Source organism: Coregonus clupeaformis, chromosome 20, assembly GCF_020615455.1.
Source record: "Coregonus clupeaformis isolate EN_2021a chromosome 20, ASM2061545v1, whole genome shotgun sequence".
Classification (NCBI taxonomy): domain Eukaryota; kingdom Metazoa; phylum Chordata; class Actinopteri; order Salmoniformes; family Salmonidae; genus Coregonus; species Coregonus clupeaformis.
Genome location: NC_059211.1, coordinates 16,844,488 through 16,862,728, shown reverse-complemented (window position 1 = coordinate 16,862,728; position 18,241 = coordinate 16,844,488). Strand labels below are relative to the sequence as shown.

General features: G+C 41.4%; 1 protein-coding gene across 1 annotated transcript; it reads left to right on the top strand.

Moving 5' to 3' along the window:
- The first annotated feature begins 6,352 nt into the window (after positions 1–6,352).
- On the top strand, positions 6,353–17,837 carry LOC121533691 (hippocampus abundant transcript 1 protein). The gene is made up of 12 exons (XM_041839841.1): positions 6,353–6,619; positions 7,326–7,421; positions 7,548–7,610; positions 7,706–7,833; positions 7,939–8,053; positions 8,317–8,535; positions 12,701–12,814; positions 13,178–13,249; positions 15,345–15,457; positions 15,560–15,657; positions 15,938–16,104; positions 16,451–17,837. The coding sequence occupies exons 1-12, from the start codon at positions 6,539–6,541 to the stop codon at positions 16,655–16,657; spliced, it is 1,473 nt and encodes a 490-aa protein (XP_041695775.1). The 5' UTR covers positions 6,353–6,538; the 3' UTR covers positions 16,658–17,837.
- Positions 17,838–18,241: the final 404 nt, after the last annotated feature.

Genomic DNA, 18,241 nt, shown 5'->3' with positions numbered 1-18,241 from the left:
AGGATCTCTCTGTACTTTGCTCCGTTCATCTTTCCTGACTAGTCTTCCAGTCCCTGCCGCTGCAAAACATCCTCACAGCATGATGCTGCCATCACCATCCTTCACCGTAGGGATGGTGCCAGGTTTCCTCCAGACGTGACACTTGGCATTCAGGCCAAAGAGTTCGATCTTGGTTTCATCAGACCAGAGAATCTTGTTTCTCATGGTCTGAGAGTCTTTAGGTGCCTTCTGGCAAACTCCAAGTGGGCTGTCATGTGCCTTTTACTGAGGAGTGGCTTCTATCTGGCCAGTCTCCCATAAAGGCCTGATTGGTGGAGTGCTGCAGAGACGGTTGTCCTTCTGGAAGGTTCTCCCATCTCCACAGAGGAACTCCAGAGCTCGGTCAGACTGACCATCGGGTTCTTGGTCACCTCACTGACCAAGGCCTTTCTCCCCCGATTGCTCAGTTTGCCCGGGTGGCCAGCTCCAGGAAGAGTCTTGGTGGTTCCAAACTTCTTCCATTTAAAAATGATGGAGGCCACTGTGTTCTTGGGGACCTTCAATGCTGCAGAAATGTTTTGGTACCCTTCCCCAGATTTGTGCCTCGACACAATCCTGTCTCGGAGCTCAACGGACAATTCCTTCGACCTCATGGCTTGGTCTTTGCTCTGACATGAACTATCAACTGTGGGGAGAACAAGTATTTGATACACTGCTGATTTTGCAGGTTTTTCTATTTACAAAGCATGTAGAGGTCTGTAATTTTTATCATAGGTACACTTCAACTGTGAGAGACGGAATCTAAAACAAAAATCCAGAAAATCACATTGTATGATTTTTAAGTAATTAATTTGCATTTTATTGCATGACATAAGTATTTGATCACCTACCAACCAGTAAGAATTCCGGCTCTCACAGACCTGTTAGTTTTTCTTTAAGAAGCCCTCCTGTTCTCCACTCATTACCTGTATTAACTGCACCTGTTTGAACTTGTTACCTGTATAAAAGACACCTGTCCACACACTCAATCAAACAGACTCCAACCTCTCCACAATGGCCAAGACCAGAGAGCTGTGTAAGGACATCAGGGATAAAATTGTAGACCTGCACAAGACTGGGATGGGCTACAGGACAATAGGCAAGCAGCTTGGTGAGAAGGCAACAACTGTTGCCGCAATTATTAGAAAATGGAAGAAGTTCAAGATGACGGTCAATCACCCTCGGTCTGGGGCTCCAAGCAAGATCTCACCTCGTGGGGCATCAATGATCATGAGGAAGGTGAGGGATCAGCCCAGAACTACACGGCAGGACCTGGTCAATGACCTGAAGAGAGCTGGGACCACAGTCTCAAAGAAAACCATTAGTAACACATTACGCCGTCATGGATTAAAATCCTGCAGCGCACGCAAGGTCCCCCTGCTCAAGCCAGCGCATGTCCAGGCCCGTCTGAAGTTTGCCAATGACCATCTGGATGATCCAGTGGAGGAATGGGAGAAGGTCATGTGGTCTGATGAGACAAAAATACAGCTTTTTGGTCTAAACTCCACTCACCGTGTTTGGAGGAAGAAGAAGGATGAGTACAACCCCAAGAACACCATCCCAACCGTGAAGCATGGAGGTGGAAACATCATTCTTTGGGGATACTTTTCTGCAAAGGGGACAGGACGACTGCACCGTATTGAGGGGAGGATGGATGGGGCCATGTATTGCGAGATCTTGGCCAACAACCTCCTTCCCTCAGTAAGAGCACTGAAGATGGGTCGTGGCTGGGTCTTCCAGCATGACAATGACCCGAAACACACAGCCAGGGCAACTAAGGAGTGGCTCCGTAAGAAGCATCTCAAGGTCCTGTAGTGGCCTAGCCAGTCTCCAGACCTGAACCCAATAGAAAATATTTGGAGGGAGCTGAAAGTCCGTATTGCCCAGCGACAGCCCCAAAACCTGAAGGATCTGGAGAAGTTCTGTATGGAGGAGTGGGCCAAAATCCCTGCTGCAGTGTGTGCAAACCTGGTCAAGACCTACAGGAAACGTATGATCTCTGTAATTGCAAACAAAGGTTTCTGTACCAAATATTAAGTTCTGCTTTTCTGATGTATCAAATACTTATGTAATGCAATAAATGCAAATGAATTACTTAAAAATCATACAATGTGATTTTCTGGATTTTTGTTTTAGATACCGTCTCTCACAGTTGAAGTGTACCTATGATAAACATTACAGACCTCTACATGCTTTGTAAGTAGGAAAACCTGCAAAATCAGCAGTGTATCAAATACTTGTTCTCCCCACTGTATGTATTCATGTTTTGAGAAGGCAACTACATTTTGAAAATTTACAGTTTTACCGTTTTTTTAAAATGCCACATCGTTCTGTGTCTTGTGGAATGTGTCTTGTGGACTTCTTCCAAAAAATGCTTGTACACAATTGAGAAAAACTGTAAATAGTGGTTCACAATTTTGTTGCCCCCATCACCCCAAATTTGCTGAATTGGTATCAGAAGTCTTATGGCACTGTTGTGTGAGGCCATGAGAGGTGTTGGTGGATGAATGGAGATGCTTGAAAGACAGTTGAAACACAGTGCTGCACTTCCAGAGTGAGGATAATGCAGTAAATTTGTTCCAAAAGGGGAAAGTGAACTATACTTTGAAAGCAAAAACACTGTTATTATACTATTTTTTAATATACTGTATGCCTAATGAGACATGTTAGTTATCACCTTTGTGCACAAAACATTGATTGAATTATTCAAATAATAGTTTTTTCATCACTCACAGCCATGGTTTTGGATGACGTGATGGCGTTGTCGTTGCTCACACTGCTCCCTGTGTGCACTGAGTGGTAGTGCGCATGTGAGGTTGGTCCATATAAACCAGATGCAACCCAGATATAGACGGTCCATGAATCGACGTATGCGAACGTGAATGGATTTCCTTAAAAACAACGGTCGGACATCTTGGACAAAGTATCCAGTTCTTATTATACCTCAGTGGTTGAGAAAAATCCTGAACTTCACCAGAGATACTGTATATAATAACAAGATGGTCTCTGCCCTAACAATGGGCGTCGTTGTCCCAAATGCAGGAAGGTCTACTTACCGGTCTGCTTATTCCAGACAGATTTTGATGGGAGTAAACCCTCTCGCTTTGCCTCTTCCTCTCTGACTACACACAGTATTATGATAGAACATGCTCTATTAAATCTATTTGGCCAGATATTCTCAGCATGAGAAATTTGCTTTGCTCTAAAATGTTTATTTAAAAAAAGCTCCCTCTTACATGCCAATCTCCATGTCAAACAGTTTGAAAACACCAACAAGACCTCTGTCTGAGTTATTATCCTATGTTATATTGAACAAAAATATAAAGCAACATGCAACAATTTCAAAGATTTTACTGAGTTACAGTTCATATAAGGAAATCAGTCAATTGAAATAAATTAATTAGGCCCTAATCTATGGATTTCACATGACTGGGAATACAGATATGCATCTGTTGGTCACAGATGTCTTTTAAAAATGTTAGGGGCATAACCACCATGCAGTGCGACACATCTCCCACCTCTTGAGATGTTGCTTCAATATATCCACATAATTTTCCTTCCTCATGATGCCATCTATTTTGTGAAGTGCACCAGTCCCTCCTGCAGCAAAGCACCCCCACAGCATGATGCTGCCACCCCCGTGCTTCACGGTTGGGATAGTGTTCTTCGGCTTGCAAGCAACCCCCTTTTTCCTCCAAACATAATGATAGTCATTATGGCCAAACAGTTAAATTTTTGTTTAATCAGACCAGAGGATATTTCTCCAAAAAGTATGATCTTTGTTCCCATGTGTAGTTGCAAACCGTAGTCTGGCTTTTTTATGGAGGTTTTGGAGCAGTGGCTTCTTCCTTGCTGAGCGGCCTTTCAGGTTATGTCGATATAGGACTTGTTTTACTGTGGATATAGATACTTTTGTACCTGTTTCCTCCAGCATCTTCACAAGGTCCTTTGCTGTTGTTCTGGGATTGATTTGCACTTTTCGCACCAAATACGTTCATCTCTAGGAGACAGAATGCGTCTCCTTCCTGAGCGGTATGATGGCTGCGTGGTCCCATGGTGTTTATACTTGCGTACTATTGTTTGTACAGATGAACGTGGTACCTTCAGGCGTTTGGAAATTGCTCCCAAGGATGAACCAGACTTGTGGAGGTCTACAATATTTTTCTGAGGTCTTTGCTGATTTCTTTTGATTTTCCCATGATGTCAAGCAAATAGGCACTGAGTTTGAAGGTAGACCTTGAAATACATCCACAGGTACACCTCCAATTGACTCAAATTATGTCAATTAGCCTATCAGAAGCTTCTAAATCATTTTCTGGAATTTTCCAAGCTGTTTAAAGGCACCGTCATCTTAGTGTATGTAAACTTCTGACCCAGTGGAATTGTGATACAGTGAATTATAAGTGAAATAATCTGTCTGTAAACAATTGTTGGAAAAATTACTTGTGTCATGCACAAAGTAGATGTCCTAACCGACTTGCCAAAACTATAGTTTGTTAATTTGTGGAGTGGTTGAAAAACGAGTTTTAATGACTCCAACCTAAGTGTATGTAAACTTCCGACTTCAACTGTATAAGATGTAGTCAGGGACGGCCTGTTCAATAGGGCGATATGGGCGACGCACTGCCAAACGGGAAAAGGAAGGGATTTTTTTTCTAATCAATTATATCACGGCAACAGTAGTTATCAGTGTTGTAATCTATACGTCTGATCTGCCACAGTGCCACACTGCCACTAAATGTCGAATCAGGCTAAAGTCGTGCTTCAAATGGCTCCACCCCCCTTTTTGGGGCGATTTCAGTCAGATTGAAAATCGCCCAGAACTTCTGTCATAGACTCCCATGTAAAATCTATTTTTTTCAAATTTCAGAGCCTTCAATACAATCTCAATGGGTGTCTGTGGGCTTGCACTTACGCGCTTTCGTCACATGAACGTAACTAAGAAAAGAGAGGGTAGCAGCGTCAATCAATTCACTACTACTATCAACATGGCTAGGCTTCAGTGCAACTCGATTGTGTCTTTGAAAGAATTTCCTTTTTGTCGGCGAACAAATGAAGATAAATTGGCAACGAAACAATTAGGACCTCCCAGACCAAATTTAATAATTCAACAGGTTTCTACTAAAGGGGGAAGTCCTACACCCGAGGATTTTCCAAAAAATGGTACGAACGAAAAAATAACATTGCCACTCAACTGGATGAGGGATACAGGCTAGCTGTCCGCCGCCACAACGATGAGGTTAGTGTTGATAATCACAAGTTTACTGGAGAACTGAGACCAAGTAGAGACTTTGGACAGGGTGGATATGGTTATATTGCGATATTGTCAATACAGTATATCGTAAAGTATCACTATGTAACTCGATTTCTTTCACCCCAATCCCTCAAATTAACGGTAAATAACTGAATTGTTTGCCCCACATTTAGCTAAGATGATTAGCTAGCCAGCTAAAATGTTTTATTTAGTTAGCAGTCGCATCTACAATAGTTTACTGTCAATAACATGTCTCCAAAAATGACGTGGTGTCTCCAATTGTGTTGACATTTTACAATTGCGATGCGCATCCATGAGTATCCACTTTCTGTAGCTCAGCTGGTAGAGCACGGCGCTTGTAACGCCAAGGTAGTGGGTTCGATCCCCGGGACCACCCATACACAAAAATGTATGCACGCATGACTGTAAGTCGCTTTGGATAAAAGCGTCTGCTAAATGGCATATTATTATTATTATTATTATTATTCCAGCCTTGTGTAGGTCTCCAATTTTGTCCCTGACATCCTTGGAGAGCTCTTTGGTCTTGGCCATGGTGGAGAGTTTGGAATCTGATTGATTGATTGCTTCTGTGGACAGGTGTCTTTTATACAGGTAACAAGCTGAGATTAGGAGCACTCCCTGAGATCAGTCAATAAATGATTCTGGTATTGACTTATATGCTGCCCCTGTCTTCATGTTGTTGCTGGACATATCTTTTTAAAAATGTGTGTAGGTCACCTAAATCATCAGAAAAATTGCCCCTCCTGAGAATTTTTTCAGGAGCCGCCACTGGATGTAGTATAGGATGCCTTCAGGGCCTTTCAGGAAGATCCTGTGACACCTATGGGGCCTTGGTGCGTGGACGGTTCTAGAGTGAGGGGGAATATTGTAGCGCATAATACATGAGAGTAAAGTAGAAATGTAATGCAGACATGGTCTGCAGATTTTTCTACTATTCTCTAATGAAATGTATACAGAGATGTAGTAACTGTTAAAAGCAGAAGCCATACCAGTACGCGTCCTAGCAGGTACACGGATATCAGAAAAAAGAAAGAAATCGTATGATGTGACGTCATTACGTTTTAACCATGTTTTTGCAAAGATGGCGGTGGTTGAGTGAATTGGACGAAACAGCCCTTTTAGTTTGAAAATTAGATTTATTCTAAGGTATTTCAGTTTATTTTCCAACAATCTGATTTGAATAGTTTTTTTTCTTAAATTCCTTAACAAATAGATTCTTATTAAACGAAGAACTAGAATGGTAATATGACACAGAGCAAAAAGAAGAAACGGGCGAATCGCAGTCTCCTGCTGGCGAAAAAAATTATTATCAAGGATGGAGGAACGGTGAGTTTCCACCAAAATGACAGTATTTGCCATCGTATTTCTTGAGATTAACTAGCAGCATGTGGTATGTCTGTCTACAATATGTCACATTTAGCGAGCTAGCTTGCTAGCTCGTTCTGCTTGCTAGCGTCCTGGGGAAGTTCCGATGCCTCTTCACAGTCCTCTCAAAAACAACATAGCTAGCTAACGCTAGCTAGCTGGCTATCACCATATGTGTGGCACTAGCTAGCTAAGTTGGCTAACATATCAGTATATTTGACAGTAATTTAGCTAGATGCCATCTGAGATGGACAAGTATTAGCTAGCTAGTGAAGTAACTTTAAACATTATTGTTAAAAAGGTGGCTAGGCTAATAGAGTTCCATAACTATAGGCAAGCTTTCTAGCTAGTCGTTTGTTTAGTTGGGTAACGTTACACTTACTCAGCAATATGGTAACTAGCTATATTCCTACTTACAGAAATCAACAACAACTAAAGTCAAATTTCCGAAGACTGCAACACCACTACTGGCTCTTCCAGTGTGGACATGTAGTAGAGTCAATAGTGTCAGATATGAATTATGTGTAAGCAGGAAGATGCCCCACTGTGTATTATGGTGTCCTATTGCTGAGTTTACCTTTAATATATCTTATTTGAAAGTAAGACAGTTGAGTATTACTTGTTTCTTGTTGACATACTTGCATAGTTATTCCACTCTGTTCACCAGGCACAAGGTTTCGGAGCTCCCAGCGTGTACCATGCTGTAATTGTCATATTTTTAGAATTTTTTGCCTGGGGCCTGCTTACAGCACCCACTTTGGTGGTAGGTTGTCTTGTTTATTACCTATTTTTTCATACAGTATGATTTGTTGGCTGCTGATGAAACTATGTTGAAGACCTTCTCCAATTAACAGTCCAATTAACCACTATCTGTCCCCTTCCTATCCAGGTCCTACATGAGACGTTCCCGAAGCATACGTTTCTAATGAATGGCTTGATCCAGGGGGTAAAGGTATGGTGTTTGAACATGTGCTATTATTTTGAACAGCACACCTAGTTACCTTTCAATTCTGTTACCATTTTTGGGTGTGTCTTATTGTATTACAGGGCCTGCTGTCTTTCCTGAGTGCTCCGCTGATTGGTGCCCTTTCTGATGTGTGGGGTCGGAAGTCTTTTCTCCTGCTCACCGTTTTCTTCACCTGCGCTCCCATTCCACTGATGAAGATAAGCCCCTGGTACGATGGCTCCCAACCTGAGATAGTTCATAGTTACTGAGATCACCATTCAAAGCTGAATCAAGTGTATTATTAACTGAGTGCCATATCCTGCCTCGGTTTCAGGTGGTACTTTGCAGTTATCTCAGTGTCCGGTGTGTTCGCTGTTACATTCTCCGTGGTCTTTGCCTATGTGGCTGACATCACGCAGGAGCATGAGCGCAGCATGGCCTATGGACTGGTGTGTATTAAACATTACCTACACAGTTTCTTCTAATCTTGTTTACCACAGCACCATTTTTGATTCAGTTATTTGCGGTTCAGTGCTAAAATAGTACATAATTCAGAACCTATTTGCAGATTTGTCCCACTTAACAAAGGATAAATATATAATAAATACATAAAATTATGCGCAAAAAACAAAAAGTGAAACTACAATTTAATTCAAAGAGTGGTAGTAGCAAAGCTTGGCCGTAGTAAACCTCCTCTACTCTTGTCCGTTAGGTGTCGGCCACCTTTGCTGCTAGCCTGGTGACGAGCCCGGCCATTGGAGCCTACTTGGGCCGTGTGTATGGGGACGGCCTGGTGGTGGTGCTGGCCTCGGCCATCGCTATGCTGGACATCTGCTTCATCCTGGTGGCCGTGCCCGAGTCTCTGCCTGAGAAGATGAGGCCAGCGTCCTGGGGGGCTCCCATCTCCTGGGAACAAGCCGATCCCTTTGCTGTGAGTACCAGGTCCACATCTAAAGGCTGTCAGTTTGTGTTATTATTTTGTGTACCAATTTATTAGTGTGCTTTCAGACCTCAAAATTATTTGGATTAGGCAGATGAGATGCAGTTACCTTCTCTTGAGAGTGTAGGGTTAGCTTAGTGTAGGCTAAGCTTTATGCAAATGACATTAGAATTCAAGAAGTGAAGGGTTAGTCTACCAATATACAAATATATTGCCTTGTTAGGGAAACATTCTCAAACCTCTTGAAAATGTGTGCTTCAATTTGGCACTATGATCAGTGGTAGCAGCTAGAATTGTGATGGTTTGGTGGGTCTCAAAGAGACCGAGGCGGAATATGTACATTTAATTTCTGTTGCATCATAGTCCTCCTGATGGGGATCATTTGGAAATCAAAAAGGATATGGGGGTAATGTGTGTGTGTGTGTGTTTTCAAATGCTGGAAGGGACAATGATATCAACGTAATTGGTGGCAGGGGTGGAGGCAGGTATTGTTTATGTTAAAAAGAGGGCTTAGCAATAGAATGTGGTGAGAATGGCTGTGCTGCAAGACCTCGCCCCCCTGACTGACGCCCATGGTTTCCCTTTGGGAAGCATTATAGCATCTGTGTGTTGACACTTTCAACTAACTACTCATGTTACAAATGGTCCTCTTCAGTCTTACCATTTCCCTACAATAGCTCTATCACTTAGGCTACTGTTTTCATTAGATTTCATAAAAGAACAAGACCAACTGAGATGTCGTATTCATTTTGGAAGAGAAACTGACAAGTTCTAATGTGGTTAGTTGTAAATGTAACGATTCATGTATTTGGACCAACTTGTTTGGTACAGGTCATGTTAGTGTACCTCGGCTTTAATTTATGAGCAATGTTTTCATAATTCCTCTATAGTAGGCTTTCAGCGAGTGGTGGTGGCTCTAATTGCGCATTGAAACCAACAGTGCCCAAAACAGGTTAACAGTGCAAGAATAGTACACAAAAATACTATGGGATTTACCCAGCATAAGGAACAAACATTCATGAAGCATTTAGAGCAGGTTGTGGTTTTCGTCAGGCAAATCTGAACTTCCCCTAAGGTGGGTTGTTTGAAGGGGCCATGGTGGTGTTTGTAAAAGGGGGAGGGAGTTCAACAGGGCATTACACAGAGGCCAAACAGGGGAACTATTAACATTTCATAATCCTCTAAAATGCTTAAGGGCTGTGCAACTGAACAGTTAAAGCTACACGACACAATGTACAGCAGCTACTCATCGCACAACGAAACAGGTCTTCCTCAGGCAATGTTGAGGGGAAGGCTGACGTGTCGCTGAAATACATCATCACATGATATAGCAATGATGATGGCAGAGTACATACAGTGCCGTCAGAAAGTATTCACAGCCCTTGACTTTTTCCACATTTTGTTACCGCCTGAATTTAAAATGGATTAAATTGAGATTTCTTGGTCACTGGCCTACCTACGCATAATGTCAAAGTGGAATTATGTTTTTCAAATTGTTTGCAAATTAATAAAACCTTTAAAGATGCAATGTGCAGAAATTGCGCCGCAATTTCCTGGTTGCTAAAATTCTAATAGTTTGTCTAATTTCAGTTTGTGACAAAACAAGCAGTCATTGTGTAGAGAATCATTGTACATCTACCGCTTCTTAGACTTGCTTTCAATGCGAATGACAGATCTATAACACACAAGCCCCAAAAATGACATATTGTAGCTTTTAAAGTTGAAATGTCTTGAGTCAATAAGTCTTCAACCCCTTTGTTATGGCAAGCCTAAATAGGTTAAGGAGTAAAATCTTGCTTAACAAGTCACGTGATAAGTTACATGGACTCACTCTGTGTGTAATAATAGTGTTTAACATGATTTTTGAATGACTACCTCATCTCTGTACCCCACACATACAATTATCTGTAAGGTCCCTCAGTCGAGCAGTGAATTTCAAATACAGATTCAACCACAAAGACCAGGGGGTGTTTCAAATGCCTCGCAAAGAAGGGCACCTATTGGTAGATGGGTAATAATAAAAAAGCAGACATTGAATATCCCTTTGAGCATGGTGAAGTTATTAGTTAAACTTTGGATGGTGTATCAATACACACAGTCACTTCAAAGATACAGGCGTCCTTCTAACTCAGATGCTGGAGAGGAACGAAACCGCTCAGCGATTTCACCATGAGACCAATGGTGACTTTACAACAGTTAGAGTTTAATGGCTGTAATAGGAGAACTGAGGATGGATCAACAACATTGTAGTTCCTAGACAATACTAAGGTAATTGACAGAGTGAAAAGCCTGTACAGAATAAAAAATATTCCTAAACATGCATCCTGTTTGCAACAATGCACTGAAGTAATACTGGAAAAAATGTGGCAAAGCAATTGACTTTTTGTCCTGAATAGAACGTGTTATGTTTGGGGGAAAATACAACACATTACTGAGTACTACTCTCCATATTTGCAAGCATAGTGGTGGCTGCATCATATTATAGGTATGCTTGTAAACGTTAAGGACTGGGGAGTTTTTCAGGATAAAAAATAAATGGAATGGAGCTAAGCACAGGCAAAATCCTAGAGGAAAACCTGGTTCAGTCTGCTTTCCACCAGACACTGGGAGATGAATTCACCTTTCAGAAGCACAATAACCTAAAACAGGCCAAATCTACACTGGAGTTGCTTACCAAGAAGACAGTGAATGTCCCTGAGTGGCCGAGTTACAGTTTTGACTTAAATCTGCTTGAAAATCTATGGCAAGACCTTAAAATGGTTGTCTAGCAATGATTAACAACCAATTTGACAGAGTCTGATGAATTTTGAAAATAATAATGGGCAAATGTTGCACAATCCAGGTGTGGAAAGCTCTTCGAGACTTACCCAGAAAGACTCAGCTGTAATCGCTGCCAAAGGTACTTCAACAAAGTATTGACTCAGGGGTGTAAATACTTATGTAAATAAGATATTTCTGTATTTAATTTTCAATACATTTGCTACAAATTCGAAAATGTTTTTACTTTGTCATTGTGGGGTATTGCATCAATTTAATCAATTTTGAATTCAGTCTGTAACACAGCAAAATGTGGACTAAGTCAAAGGGTATGAATACTTTCTGAATGTCATAGAGACAAATGCGAAGATAATATCAAGATTGTGTTAATAAATGTAAGTGTGTTATGATGATCGACCCAGGGAAATAAGCATGGTAGCACATGGCCAGCATCTTCACACATGATTGACCTACAAAAATTAGGCTAAAGGAATATTTATTGAGTCAGAGTGAAATCTCTATCTTTTTTGCTCTTAACACATTCATCACGAGTGACACTGTACAACGCTGAAGGCCCTAGTCACTGATATTGTAGCATAACAATACAGTATGGGGTGTTTGTAGGTCAGGGGTTCCCAACCTTTTTTCTCCAGGGCCACCTTTTTCACATAATTGTTATTTATTTATTATTGTTTATTGACACCAGCTTGACATTGTTTAATTTGAGAGACCTAGGAATTTTTTTGTTTTGAAGCTAATTTCCTGCAATTCTACATAGTTGAACAAGACTCATGAGGTAGGCTATTTAATTATGATGATAATAATGTATAAGGAAAATATTATTTTATTATGATAATTTATATGAACCCTCAATTTAGTTATACGTATTCTTTTTTTCTTTTCGGAAAGTGATTAGATCAGTTGATAGCGACAGTCACATTGTATAAGATTACTTCCCAAGCTCCTTAGAAGGTCGTAGCTCAGCTTATGAATGTCATTTTACTGCTTGTTTCTATCCCAAAGTATCACAAATGTATGTGTCGTTTTAGATCGGTATAAACAATGGCGGATTGTACAAATATATTTTCCCCCCATATCAACTTAGGTCCCGTGCACCCCCACGAAACGTTGGTGCCCCATATGGGGGTGTGCCCCCTAGGTTGGGAACCCCTGTTGTAGGTAGTTATGTGTTGGTGTAATTTTAGGTCTCCTGACTCTCCTAAGCAGACAACAGCTGTTTGTAGCTCTACTTCTCTAGTTTCGCTCTCTTGGGTTGTGACCCTGTTCTCATAATAGGCCTCCTTTCCGCCATGAGGAGTAGCTGGGTGTTCTAGCACAACATATTGTCAACACTTATTGTTATCACCTACCGTCCTAACCCCTTTCTTTCTGTCTCCAGTCTCTAAGGAAAGTGGGCCAGGATTCCACTGTGCTGCTCATCTGTATAACAGTGTTCCTGTCCTATCTCCCCGAGGCTGGCCAGTACTCCAGCTTCTTCCTCTACTTACGACAGGTCTGTCTGCTATGTATACTGTCAAATATATGGTCCAAATAAACAGACGTGTGTGTGCGATGCGTGTCAGATCTCAGCCCCCCATCCCCCTACCCTTTTGGTTGTTATTGCCATTATCATTATTACTGAGGTCAAGTCCCCTTCATAGTCAGAATATAATTTGGTAGACTTGTCGAGGGGGGTTTGACTATGTAGATCATTCAAAGTATACAACCAAGTTATCACATTTTGCTTGGACCCCGGCTCTTTGCTGCTCATAGCTAGGCCTGTATATAGCTAAATCATTGCCTTTCCTTGATGATAGGCATACTTACTTTGGTCTCGCTGGCAGTACAATCACATTTTCGCTCTCCCTTTTTTCAGATTATGGGATTTTCGCCTGAAAGTGTTGCAGCTTTCATAGCTGTTCTAGGACTGCTTTCAATTGTTGCACAGGTTAGTTGTCATTACATTAATATTATATATACAAATATATTTTTTTCCATAGTTTTGATGTGTTCACTATTATTCTACAATGTAGAAAATAGTAAAAATAAAGAAAAACCCTTGACACACCTACTCATTCAAGGGTTTTTCTTTATTTTTACAATGTTCTACATTGTAGAATAATAGTGAACACATCAAAACTATGAAATAACACATATGGAATCATGTAGTAACCAAAAAAGTGTTAAACAAATCAAAGTATACACTACCGTTCAAAGGTTTGGGGTCATTTAGAAATGTCCTTGTTTTCGAAAGAAAAGCAATTTTAAGAAACAAATAACTTTATTCTGAAACTCATCAGTCTATTCTTGTTCTGAGAAATAAAGGCTATTCAATGCGAGAAATTGCCAAGAAACTGAAGATCTCGTACAACGCTGTGTACTACTCCCTTCACAGAACAACGCAAACTGGCTCTAACCAGAATAGAAAGTATAGTGTCTAGTTGGAGAAACAGACGCCTCACAAGTCCTCAACTGGCAGCTTCATTAAATAGTACCCGCAAAACACCAGTCTCAACGTCAACAGTGAAGAGGCGACTCCGGGATGCTGACCTAGGCAGAGTTGCAAAGAAAAAGTCCAGTGTCTGTGTTCTTTTGCCCATCTTAATCTTTTCTTTTTATTGGCCAGTCAGAGATATGGGTTTTTATTTGCAACTCTGCCTAGGTTACTACATGATTCCATATGTGTTATTTCATAGTTTTGATGTCTTCACTATTATTCTACAATGTAGAACATAGTAAAAATAAAGAAAAACCCTTGAATGAGTTGGTGTGTCCAAACTGTTGACTGGTATTGTATATAATATACACAAAAGTATGTGGACACCCCAAATTCAAATTAGTGGATTCGGCTATTTCAGCCACACCCGTTGCTGACAGGTGTATAGAATCGAGCACACAGCCATGCAATCTCCATAGACGAACATTGGCAGTAGAAGGGCCTTACTGAAGAGCTCAGTGACTTTCAAAGTGGCACCGTCATAGGATGCCACCTTTCCAACAAGTCAGTTCGTCAAAATTCTGCCATGCTAGAACTGCCCAGTCAACTGTGCTGTTATTGTGAAGTGGAAATGTCTTGGAGCAACAACGGCTCAGCCGTGAAGTGGTAGGCCATACAAGCTCACAGAACAGGACCACTGAGTGCTGAAGCACGTAGCGTGTAAACATCGTCTTTCCCCGATTGCAACACTCACTACAGAGTTCCAAACTGCCTCTGGACGCAACGTCAGCACAATAACTGTTCTTCGGGAGCTTCATGAAATGCAGTGGAAACGCGTTATCTGGAGTGATGAATCACGCTTCACCATCTGGCAGTCCGACACACGAATCTGGGTTTGGCGGATGTCAGGAAAACGCTACCTGCCCCAATGCATAGTGCCAACTGTAAACTTTGGTGCAGGAGGAATAATGGTCTGAGGCTGTTTTTCATGGTTCAGGCTTGGCCCCTTAGTTCCAGTGAAGGGAAATCTTAACGCTACAGCATACAATGACATTCTAGACGATTCTGTGCTTCCAATTTTGTGGCAACAGTTTGTGGAAGGCCCTTTACTGTTTCAGCATGACAATGCCCCCATGCACAAAGCGAGGTCCATACAGAAATGGTTTGTCGAGATCGGTGTGGAAGAACTTGACTGGCCTGCACAGTGCCCTGACCTCAACCCCATCGAACACCTTTGGGATGAATTGTAACACGGACTGCGAGCCAGGCCTAATTGCCCAACATCAGTGCCCGACCCCTTGTGGCTGAATGGAAGCAAGTCCCCGCAGCAATAATTCAACATCTAGTGGAAAGCCTTCCCAGAAGAGAGGAGGCTGTTATAGCATATTAATGACCATGATTTTGGAATGAGATGTTAGACGAGCAGGTGTCCACATACATTTGGTAATGTAGTGTATATCTATACACACACAGTATACTGTATATAGTTATTCCATTCTCTGCCATGTTATGACAACCTTTGGTTTGGGCATATAATAACAACATTCATTATGAACATTCCAATAAAGTGTTTCTAATTATATTATTTTTTTGTTCCTTTTGTCAGACTGTAGTATTGAGTTTACTAATGCGTTCCATCGGGAATAAGAACACTATCTTGCTCGGCCTTGGGTTCCAGATACTGCAGCTTGCCTGGTATGGGTTTGGCTCCGAGCCATGGTAAGCTTTTTCAAGGCGACGCAAATCATGAACACATCTGATGATTCAGTTCCGTGATAGATACTCTTTAAAGTGACTCTGTTTTCTCTCATCTCTCTACAGGATGATGTGGGCAGCAGGTGCTGTAGCAGCCATGTCAAGCATCACTTTCCCAGCAATTAGTGCGTTGGTTTCCCGCACCGCTGAGCCAGACCAACAAGGTTTGTACTTAGTTATAACTTTATTTTGCACGTTCTTTGATTCGTCTTTTGGCCGGGTCATAAATGCAAATGAGAAATTGTTCGTTTAAAGGGGTAGTTAATCAAAATGACATATCTTTTTTCCTTATCTTGAAACCAGTTAATGCTTAGCCATAGACTGCTTTCAAGGTAAGGAAATAAATATGTGCTTTTGCTGAACTATCCCTTTAACTGAACTTGTGAATTAAAGGTTGAATAAAATCAAATTAATACGAAATACATTTCTGCGGTCATCCCACAGGGGTGGGCCAGGGGATGGTGACAGGGATCCGGGGTCTGTGTAATGGCCTGGGGCCAGCGCTCTACGGCTTCATCTTCTACATTTTCCACGTGGAGCTGGATGCGCCCCCAGACAGCAGCCAGGACACTCCGGTCCACACTCAACCCCACCTTCAGCACATCCCACAGGTTAGCCCCCAACACCAACCTTTTCTTCTCCGCCTTACAGTTTTGATATTCAGCCTGAACCCGACAGGGCTTGAATTTGGGTGGAGTTCAACAGCCAGCATACCTCCTCAAAAGTGACCAAGCAGTTCAACAAGGTTCTATCCCTATGTCTTAAAAGTTGCTATCATTATTTAGGCACTATGCAAACTTAAGAGGTTTGTGGCCACTATTTAATGTTAACTAGTTACCAAGTATTTACATGACTGTTTTTGAATATGCTTTGTACAAGTGTAACCCTAAATTGTTAAACATTTTCCTAATTTAGTAAAATGTTCTTGTACCTTTTATTCCCGCCTCCTCTCCTAAGACGTCCATCATTCCTGGCCCACCCTTTCTCTTCGGAGCATGCTCAGTGCTGCTAGCACTCTTGGTGGCCCTCTTCATACCAGAGCACCCCCACCTGGGCCCCCGGCCCGGCAGCTGGAAGAAGCACAGCTCGCCCCACGGGCACCCCCACAGCCCGCAGCCGCCCAGGGAGGCCAAAGAGCCCCTACTGCAGGACACAAACGTGTAACACAGACCTGGCTACTCGGGCCTGACTCCCCCCTCTTCAAAACCACACAGAGAGCTCATGTATAGGTATAGTAAACAATCGAAAAGCTATATTAAGAGTTACCACTATATATGTATACATAGGAATATGTTTTTTAAAGAAAGTTCTATCCAAAGGCACTATTTGCAATGGCTTATATTTATTAATTTTTGTTTTTCCTTGGACGTTTACTTTCTGTTTTTCTTCAACCGTTGTTTTGATGATATTGGACAGGGGCATAGCTCACTCAGGGACATACCTGTTCGGCTGTTTCTGAACACAGTGTGTTCCACAATCAGAAGAGGGAGTCTCTAAACAATAAAACAACCTAGAAAGAAAAAGGAGCATCAGACACTTGGTTAGTCCTCTAGAATTGGGCCTTCAGCTTTACGGAACTGTGTGTGAGAAAATGACACTGCGGTGCTGAATCGGAAATCCAGTTGAAATTTCCCCAGATCTCTGCATAAAAAGCCTTAATCCACAAACTAACCACGGAATGTGAAGATGCAATGGACTTGGAATGGTACAGCTGAATTTTTAAAGCACCTTTGTTTTGACGCTTATATCAAACTGCTGCCTATATGAATTCCTACTACCACTTCTTCAGACTGACTGGTGCCTCAATTGGGGTGTGATACTTTTTGGCGGGACCACAAGGAGATATTGTATCACCCCCTGCTTACTCTTTGACATCACAGAATGTGACTGTTTGGCTTGATATTTTGTATTTTATTCTCATTTGTTCATGTACACGGCCAAGTCTCTGACATGTATGGATCGTACAGTTACAGAAAATGATCTTATAAGGGTTTGCCTTTAAAAATATCTAATTTACACGAAGGACGTCCGATGTCAGCCAACACGTTGCATAGTTACGGAATCCATAGTTCCATCTCGTGGCCTTCTAAAAACCTTTTCACTTGTATAAAATATGTTTTCGTTTTAAGTTGCTTATTGACCAAATACCAAAAGTACATATTGAATCGTGAAAGTGTGCTCTAGCTATTTATGAGTTCTGTAAAACAGCAATTTCTTAATACTGTATGCAGTTTTCTTTTCCATGTATTGTCATTGTTTTGCTGCCTTTTATTTTCAATATTACATTTGTTGACTGACCTTGTAAATATACAACCATGCATTTCAATAAACTAGAATATTTTGATGTACGTTGGATTTATGCCTGGGAAACCTGTGCTGTTTTAGGTGAAGGGAAAATTGAGCTAAATCCAAACATGATGCCAGTACGATGAATGTTGTAGTGTACAATAACCCTAAAATGCATTGCTAGGGTACACTTATTAATAATTGTATGTTTTACTGTGTTGGGCAGCAGGCTGTAATTGACAACAGGTGAGAGACATCGCAGGCAGTTATTTCACCATGAAAAAGTTCAAAGTCAAGCTATTTGTAGTTTCTTAAAATGGTTCTGTAAGCTTGATTTGGCAATGCAACTATTTGAGGAGATCCACAAGATGCAACTTCTGTTAAGACGACAAACCACCAGATTTAATTAGTTGATCAGAGACCTGACCACTGACATTTTCTGAAAACAAAACTAATATACAG

What these genes read in the sequence shown, in the direction of transcription:
- LOC121533691 (XM_041839841.1), top strand. Translation starts at nt 6,539, where the DNA reads ATGACACAGAGCAAAAAGAAGAAACGGGCGAATCGCAGTCTCCTGCTG. An exon ending in GCAGCATGGCCTATGGACTG is followed by an intron (nt 8,054 to 8,316) that starts GTGTGTATTAAA and finishes CTTGTCCGTTAG; the next exon opens with GTGTCGGCCACCTTTGCTGC. An exon ending in TGCTTTCAATTGTTGCACAG is followed by an intron (nt 13,250 to 15,344) that starts GTTAGTTGTCAT and finishes TCCTTTTGTCAG; the next exon opens with ACTGTAGTATTGAGTTTACT.